General features: G+C 54.9%; 1 protein-coding gene across 2 annotated transcripts in view; it reads right to left on the bottom strand.

Annotated features, from left to right (window-relative positions):
- Positions 1-2,491: 2,491 nt before the first annotated feature.
- The window catches only part of EPHB4 (EPH receptor B4), a 41,009-nt gene continuing 34,557 nt past the window's right edge, over positions 2,492-8,943 (bottom strand). The window contains exons 4-16 of one of the 2 annotated variants that reach the window (XM_072150063.1): positions 8,339-8,494; positions 7,933-8,262; positions 7,715-7,851; positions 7,480-7,642; positions 7,281-7,401; positions 7,094-7,158; positions 5,581-5,694; positions 5,257-5,504; positions 4,673-4,888; positions 4,387-4,536; positions 4,118-4,311; positions 3,730-3,885; positions 2,492-3,568 (exon numbers count right to left, since the gene is read on the bottom strand). In XM_072150063.1, the coding sequence (XP_072006164.1) occupies positions 3,454-3,568; positions 3,730-3,885; positions 4,118-4,311; positions 4,387-4,536; positions 4,673-4,888; positions 5,257-5,504; positions 5,581-5,694; positions 7,094-7,158; positions 7,281-7,401; positions 7,480-7,642; positions 7,715-7,851; positions 7,933-8,262; positions 8,339-8,494 (2,165 nt within the window). In that variant the 3' untranslated portion in view covers positions 2,492-3,453. The remainder of the gene's footprint in view (positions 3,569-3,729; positions 3,886-4,117; positions 4,312-4,386; positions 4,537-4,672; positions 4,889-5,256; positions 5,505-5,580; positions 5,695-7,093; positions 7,159-7,280; positions 7,402-7,479; positions 7,643-7,714; positions 7,852-7,932; positions 8,263-8,338; positions 8,495-8,943) is intronic. The other variant, XM_072150064.1, reaches the window with a different exon arrangement.

Here is an 8,943-nt window from a genome sequence, read left to right as displayed (position 1 = left end):
TCCCCCCATGTAATATCACACATGTAATACAACCCCTCCCCCCATGTAATATCACACATGTAATACACCCCTCCCCCCATGTAATATCACACATGTAATACAACCCCCTCCCCCCATGTAATATCACACATGTAATACACCCCCTCCCCCCATGTAATACACCCCTCCCCCCCATGTAATATCACACATGTAATACACCCCTCCCCCATGTAATATCACACATGTAATACACCCCCTCCCCCCATGTAATATCACACATGTAATACACCCCTCCCCCCATGTAATATTACACATGTAATACACCCCTCCCCCCATGTAATATCACACATGTAATACACCTCCTCCCCCCATGTAGTATCACACATGTAATACACCCCCTCCCCCCATGTAGTATCACACATGTAATACACCCCTCCCCCATGTAATATCACACATGTAATACACCCCTCCCCCATGTAATATCACACATGTAATACACCCCCTCCCCCCATGTAATATCACACATGTAATACACCCCTCCCCCCATGTAATATTACACATGTAATACACCCCTCCCCCCATGTAATATCACACATGTAATACACCTCCTCCCCCCATGTAGTATCACACATGTGATACACCCCCTCCCCCATGTAATATCACACATGTAATACACCCCTCCCCCATGTAATATCACACATGTAATACACCCCTCCCCCATGTAATATCACACATGTAATACACCCCTCCCCCCATGTAATATCACACATGTAATACACCCCTCCCCCATGTAATATCACACATGTAATACACCCCTCTCCCCATGTAATATCACACATGTAATACACCCCCTCCCCCCATGTAATATCACACATGTAATACACCCCCTCCCCCCATGTAATATCACACATGTAATACACCCCCTCCCCCATGTAATATCACACATGTAATACACTCCCTCCCCCCATGTAATATCACACATGTAATACACCCCTCCCCCATGTAATATCACACATGTAATACACCCCCTCCCCCCATGTAATATCACACATGTAATACACCCCCTCCCCCCATGTAATATCACACATGTAATACACCCCCCTCCCCCCATGTAATATCACACATGTAATACACCCCTCCCCCATGTAATACACCCCCTCCCCCCCTGTAATATCACACATGTAATACACCCCCCTCCCCCCATGTAATATCACACATGTAATACATCCCCTCCCCCATGTACTATCACACATGTAATACACCCCCTCCCCCATGTAATATCACGCATGTAATACAACCCCCCTCCCCCCATGTAATATCACACATGTAATACACCCCTCTCCCCATGTAATATCACACATGTAATACACCCCCTCCCCCATGTAATATCACACATGTAATACACCCCTCCCCCCATGTAATATCACACATGTAATACACCTCTCCCCCCATGTAATATCACACATGTAATACACCCCCTCCCCCATGTAATATCACACATGTAATACACCCCCTCCCCCATGTAATATCACACATGTAATACACCCCCTCCCCATGTAATATCACACATGTAATACACCCCCCTCCCCCCATGTAATATCACACATGTAATACACCCCCTCCCCCCATGTAATATCACACATGTAATACAACCCCTCCCCCCATGTAATATCACACATGTAATACACCCCTCCCCCCATGTAATATCACACATGTAATACAACCCCCTCCCCCCATGTAATATCACACATGTAATACACCCCCTCCCCCCATGTAATACACCCCTCCCCCCCATGTAATATCACACATGTAATACACCCCTCCCCCATGTAATATCACACATGTAATACACCCCCTCCCCCCATGTAATATCACACATGTAATACACCCCTCCCCCCATGTAATATTACACATGTAATACACCCCTCCCCCCATGTAATATCACACATGTAATACACCTCCTCCCCCCATGTAGTATCACACATGTAATACACCCCCTCCCCCCATGTAGTATCACACATGTAATACACCCCTCCCCCATGTAATATCACACATGTAATACACCCCTCCCCCATGTAATATCACACATGTAATACACCCCCTCCCCCCATGTAATATCACACATGTAATACACCCCTCCCCCCATGTAATATTACACATGTAATACACCCCTCCCCCCATGTAATATCACACATGTAATACACCTCCTCCCCCCATGTAGTATCACACATGTGATACACCCCCTCCCCCCATGTAGTATCACACATGTAATACACCCCTCCCCCATGTAATATCCTCCCCCAGTATTGGGGACCTCCCGGGGCGTGCGCTCAGTGGAGGCCGGGGATGGAAGCCACACAGGCCATTGTATACTACACTCTCCAGCAGGATGATATAGAGCAGCTTGCAGGGACTTTCCATTAGGCGTTTCCTGCTGGATGCCTCCGTCTGCCAGGATAATTCCATACGATATATTCAGGATGTGAACAATTCTAGATTTATTAACCCTTCACATTCTGCTGAGGTTTTATTATCAAATAATTTAATATAAAAAATGCATGAAAATGGCATATACAGATATATACAGGAGCTGTATACAGGTCACCCCCGCAGTCTTCACAGTGCTACACGGGAGCCCCCCGTATACAGATACCGCCTTATACATGGCACCAGAGAAAGGCTCCAATAATAGTGGACAACTGCTCATCTGGAGGGTAAAGGGTCAGCTGGGAGTCAAAGGGTCGAAGGCCGCAGGGTAATGGTCGTCACAGTCTGGGGGCGGCTCCAGGGGCTGTCCGTGGCTGGTGAGACCACGTGTTGGCACAGAGTGATCACAGGAATCATCAACAGAATCCGAGTAGCTTCTTCAGGATGAAAGGAGGTCACGAGGAACGAGCGTAGGCTTCGGGTGCTCCTACCCTCAGAGCAGACATGGCAGCTGGTGAAGGGTGGGCTGCTGGAGGCCCATAGCCGTGGTCCTACAGGTCACAACAGCCGGGCACACGTGGCACAGGTCTCCATCATGCTCCAACCCTTATGTCACAGAAGATATGGAAGGATGGGCACACGTAGGCACAGAGGGCAGAGGTCATTAGGGAAGGTTAAATATATAAGGCACAGGTTTCCCATCTACTGCTCCGAGCCACGGTCTTCCATGACCTCCGGGAACAGAGGTGGTCACAACGGGCGGGCACATGTAGGCGCAGGTTTCTCCACTTGTGCCCAGACCCTCAGATCACAAATGGCAGCCTCCGAGATCACAGAAAGTATCATAGGCACTGGCTTCCGATCTCGTGGTAGGAGCCACGGCAGCCGTGGAGAACGGTCACATGTCGGCACAGATTTCCAGTCTCTCCCTGAGCCCTGGTCTGGGAGCCTTTAGGGTCCTGTGTTGGCATGGGCCAGGAGGCAGCCACCATCCGTGGGCTCATAGTCATGGCAATACACAACGTCCCAATGCCCAGGGGCAGAAATTCAGTAGAACGGCGCGGAGCCTCCAGACATCTTCTCAGCCGGAACAATCTGCTGCAGACTGGACAGGATCTTCTTCTGATGGCCGGCCAGGGTGACCCCAATCCGCAGCAGGTCTCTGCAGGAAACAAAATTGACATTTCATGATCTACCAGCGGTCACATGACTTGGCACCCCCCCCCCCTCACCATACAGGTCACGCCCCCCCCCCACCATACAGGTCACGGCCCCCACCACCACCACCACCATACAGGTCACGGCCTCCCAGTCCGCACATACTCTGTGGTCATCTGCCGCACTCGGCTGAAGGTGGTGAACCCGGCGTTCCTGAATCCGTCTTCGTACCGCCCCATTTTGATGGCGTGTAGCCACTCGCCCACTGAGGAGAAGGAGGAGTAGTGGGGCGTGCGCTGGTCCAGGAGCGGCTGAGAGCTTCTGCGTGAGACACAAAGATTGGAGACGCTGCACAATACAATCACCCCATTATCTGCTCTACGCCCAGAAACTTCCTCTGCTTCCTGCAAACCCTGGAACACTGACCCCCGGCCTGACCTGCAGAGCATTCCTCCGCACAGCACTTCCTCTTCACAGCTCCGTTAACCCCTGCCCTCCTGTGTGGCGCCACATATGGGGGGGAAGTGCTCTGTACTAGTGCCCCAGCTCTTACCCCGGCTGCTCCCGGACGGTGATCTTCAGGCTGGCCGGGTTGCGGATGAGTTTGTCCAGAGCGCTCACGATCTCGTTAAAGCGCGGGCGGACGGCTCGATCCCGCTGCCAGCAGTCCAGCATCAGCTGGTGGAGAGCCGACGGGCACTCAGGTGGCGCGGGCAGCCGGTAGTCCTGCTCAATAGCATTGATCACCTGAAGGAAGTAGATGCCAAATTAGTCCCCGAGCGGTGACCCCCCCCCCTCCCCTCCGCAGGCTCCTGCACTCACATCCTGGTTGGACATGTCCCAGTATGGACGCTCTCCAAATGACATGACCTCCCACATGACTATTCCGTAGCCCCACACGTCACTGGATGAGGTGAATTTACGGAAGGCGATGGCTTCTGGTGCCGTCCATCTGATCGGGATTTTACCGCCCTAAGAATAGAGGATGAAGCCGAGTGAGATCCGGTGGGATTGTTAGATTAACCCCTTCCCCTCTGCGCTGTGCCCAGCCCCTTCTCCATTAGGTATCATCCACCATCATGTCCCCCGGCCTGAGGCCACTACTCACCAGACAGGAGGTGTATGTGGGGTCGGTTGATCCCTCTTGTAAGAACCGGGACAATCCAAAGTCAGACACTTTGCAAACTAAATTACTGTTCACCAATATGTTCCGCGCCGCGAGGTCCCGGTGAACGTAATTCATCTCTGCCAGATATCGCATGCCGGAGGCGATTCCCCGCAGCATCCCCACCAGCTGGATCGGAGTAAACTGACCATCATTTTGCTTTAAAAACAAGAAATATTCATGAATATCCTGTAACCTAACCCCCAACCGGCCCGAAAAAGACCCCGGCCCCATCCGGCCCGATGATGAAGACCCCGGCCCTATAAAGACCCCGGCCCGATGATGAAGACCCCGGCCCTATAAAGACCCCGGCCCCATCTGCCCACTAATAAACCCCATTACAATCACATATTCATCCAACCCCTTTACTCCAACCCCTCAACCATCCTGTGATAAACTCCACTTCAGAGTCCCCACTATCCTGTGACAGACCCCACACCAGCTCCTCTGAAAGACCCCACTACCTCTAATAAAGGTGGGAGGTAGGAGGAGACTAAATGTGACAGAGAGGCCGGATGTCGTCTCACCCTGAGGAAGGAGTCTAGGGCGCCATTCTCCATGTACTCGGTGATGATCATGACGGGGCAGTTGTTGGTGATGACTCCTTCCAGGTGGATGATGTTGGGATGATGGAATTGGCCCATGATGCTGGCCTCGCTCAGGAACTCCCGCCGCTGCCGCTCCGTGTAGCCGCCCTTCAGAGTCTTGATGGCCACGTAATTCTCCTTCTTCCCCGGGACCTTAAGTCTCCCACGACAGACCTCTCCGAATTCCCCTGTAAGAGAGCGCGGGTCAGGGGGGTACGAGACAGTCCTGAGCCGTCAGCCAGGCCCGGGGTCCATCGCACTCACCAGCACCGATCACCTCCTCGATCTTCACGTAGGAGACGTCAATCTCTTTGGCAAATTCTCTCACCGCTTCGTTAGGGTCTTCGTAGGTGAACGGATCAATGTACAGCTTGGTATCTGACACAAAAATAAGGCAATTACAAGAGACGCTGAGCTCCGGGAGCTCCCAGATACATCATCCAGGAATCGAGACGCTGAGCTCCGGGAGTCCCCAGATCCATCGTCCGGGAATCGAGACGCTGAGCTCCGGGAGCCCCCAGATCCATCGTCCGGGAATCGAGACGCTGAGCTCCGGGAGCCCCCAGATCCATCATCCAGGAATCGAGACGCTGAGCTCCGGGAGTCCCCAGATCCATCGTCCGGGAATCGAGACGCTGAGCTCCGGGAGCCCCCAGATACATCATCCGGGAATCGAGACGCTGAGCTCCGGGAGCCCCCAGATCCATCGTCCGGGAATCGAGACGCTGAGCTCCAGGAGCCCCCAGATCCATCATCCAGGAATCGAGACGCAGAGCACCGGGAGCTCCCAGATACATCATCCAGGAATCGAGACGCTGAGCTCCAGGAGCCCCCAGATCCATCATCCAGGAATCGAGACGCTGAGCACCGGGAGCTCCCAGATACATCGTCCGGGAATCGAGACGCTGAGCTCCGGGAGTCCCCAGATCCATCGTCCGGGAATCGAGACGCTGAGCTCCGGGAGTCCCCAGATCCATCGTCCGGGAATCGAGACGCTGAGCTCCGGGAGTCCCCAGATCCATCATCCAGGAATCGAGACGCTGAGCTCCGGGAGTCCCCAGATCCATCGTCCGGGAATCGAGACGCTGAGCTCCGGGAGCCCCCAGATCCATCGTCCGGGAATCGAGACGCTGAGCTCCGGGAGCCCCCAGATCCATCGTCCGGGAATCGAGACGCTGAGCTCCGGGAGCCCCCAGATCCATCGTCCGGGAATCGAGACGCTGAGCTCCGGGAGCCCCCAGATCCATCGTCCGGGAATCGAGACGCTGAGCTCCGGGAGCCCCCAGATCCATCGTCCGGGAATCGAGACGCTGAGCTCCGGGAGCCCCCAGATCCATCGTCCGGGAATCGAGACGCTGAGCTCCGGGAGCCCCCAGATCCATCGTCCGGGAATCGAGACGCTGAGCTCCGGGAGCCCCCAGATCCATCGTCCGGGAATCGAGACGCTGAGCTCCGGGAGCCCCCAGATCCATCGTCCGGGAATCGAGACGCTGAGCTCCGGGAGCCCCCAGATCCATCATCCGGGAATCGAGACGCTGAGCTCCGGGAGCCCCCAGATCCATCGTCCGGGAATCGAGACGCTGAGCACCGGGAGCTCCCAGATACATCATCCGGGAATCGAGACGCTGAGCTCCAGGAGCCCCCAGATCCATCGTCCAGGAATCGAGACGCAGAGCTCCGGGAGCCCCCAGATCCATCATCTGGGAATCGAGACGCTGAGCTCCGGTGATGTCATATCAGGCACAAAGAAACCTCAGGATCAGGACACAACACTTACTGTGCCCGATGAGGTACTGTCCCGGCTTATCCGAATACTCCGGCTCCTTGTTGCTGCCATGTTTCCTGTAAAGACAGAGGGGAGATCACATTAATTACATTTAGGACAAGGGGGCGGGGCTGTGACCACCTCTCACACAGGATATACAGGCAGGGGGGGCGGGGCTGTGACTACCTCTCATACTTACCTCACACACACTACTGCAATGATGATGACGATGAGAATTAGGACTGTCCCAACTCCTACTGTCCCGGCGATGAGCTCCACCTGCGGCTGGGCCTTCTCTGGGTCTGGAAGAAGAAATGCCCCTATAAGTACACAGGAGGGTTAGGGGGGTGTCAGGCTGAGGTATTATTAGTGCTCATGCCCTCCTGCCCGCGGCTTACCCTGCGCCATTGTCTGGAACGTGTTGTCTCCACTGAAGGCGCCATATCCGGCTTCGGTCCGGGCTCGCACCTGCACCACGTAGACGGTCCCTGCGCTCAGCCCCTCCAGCAGGGCCTGGGTCCCGGGGGTCTTCAGGAATCTGATGAAGGGTCTCTCCCGATCCTGTGGAGAGGGCAGTAGCTGAAGCTCTGGTCTCTTCTCGTTAGTAATTGGGGGTCCTGCGCCCTGACCTACCTTCTCATAATACTTGACTTCATAATCCAGAATGTTGCCCCTGTTAGGAGACTGCGGGGGTCCCGGGGGGTTCCACCTTAAGGACAAGGAGGAGGCGGACGCAGCGGTCTGCTGGATTCCCATCACGGCGTGGGGCACTGCAGGATGAAGAGATAGCGGGGGTCAGTGCTGCGTCCTACGGGGGGTACATACATACGCAGATCAATCGCTCCACTCACGGTCGCGGTCTATGGTGACATTAAGCTCCTCCCCCATGGCGGGCGCACCGCTGCGCTCCGACACGCCATTCAATGCCAGGACGCGGAAGTTGTAAATGACTTGAGGGCGGAGTCCGGACACTCGGAGTTTGCGTTCCTCTACTTTTTGTGGACTGGGTGTGAAGAAGAGGCGGGAGCAGGGCACCCAGCCCCCTCCAGTGGAGTACTCCCGGCACCGCACCTCATAGTACACGTCCTGGCGCCCCCCAGAATCCTGCGGCTCGCTCCACTCCAGATCAACAGTGGATCCATTAAGATTGGACACGATGCTGCGCGGAGGGGACGGCGGCTCTGCGGAAGAGGGAGAGCGGGTCAGAACACCACATGTGGCCACAGGGGGTGCTGCTGGTGGGGGGAGGGCACTTACTGGTGCATGGATCAGTGGCCGGGTCCTGGGGGGCCCGGTAATACCCCGCTCTGCAGGTGCAGACTGTGGCTCCAGCGCTGGTGGAGAGACTGTGCTGCGGACACGCCTGGCAGGGCGACTCTCCCGACTCCTGCTTAAAGTATCCCAGGGGACACGCTGCACGGAGGAAAGGAAAAAGTGTCAGCTCTTCAGACAATGGCTCCAATCACTGATTCAAGGGTAATGGGAAGAAAAGTATCAGAAGCCGGTGGTCTCCGATACTGAGGAGAAGAAGGGTTAATGAGCGGTGGTCTCTGATACTGAGGAGGGGAAGGGTTAATGAGCGGTGGTCTCTGATACTGAGGAGGAGAAGGGTTAATGAGCGGTGGTCTCTGATACTGAGGAGGGGAAGGGTTAATGAGCGGTGGTCTCTGATACTGAGGAGGGAGAAGGGTTAATGAGCGGTGGTCTCCGATACACAGGAGGGGAAGGGTTAATGAGCGGTGGTCTCCGATACACAGGAGGGGAAGGGTTAATGAGCGGTGGTCTCTGATACTGAGGAGGGGAAGGGTTAATGAGCGGTGGTCTCTGATACTGAGGAGGGAGAAGGGTTAATGAGCGGTGGT

The sequence above is a fragment of the Engystomops pustulosus genome, chromosome 4, assembly GCF_040894005.1.
Source record: "Engystomops pustulosus chromosome 4, aEngPut4.maternal, whole genome shotgun sequence".
Lineage (NCBI taxonomy): Eukaryota > Metazoa > Chordata > Amphibia > Anura > Leptodactylidae > Engystomops > Engystomops pustulosus.
Note: the sequence above shows the minus strand (reverse complement) of the source record. Positions and strands in the feature narration are given on the sequence as shown.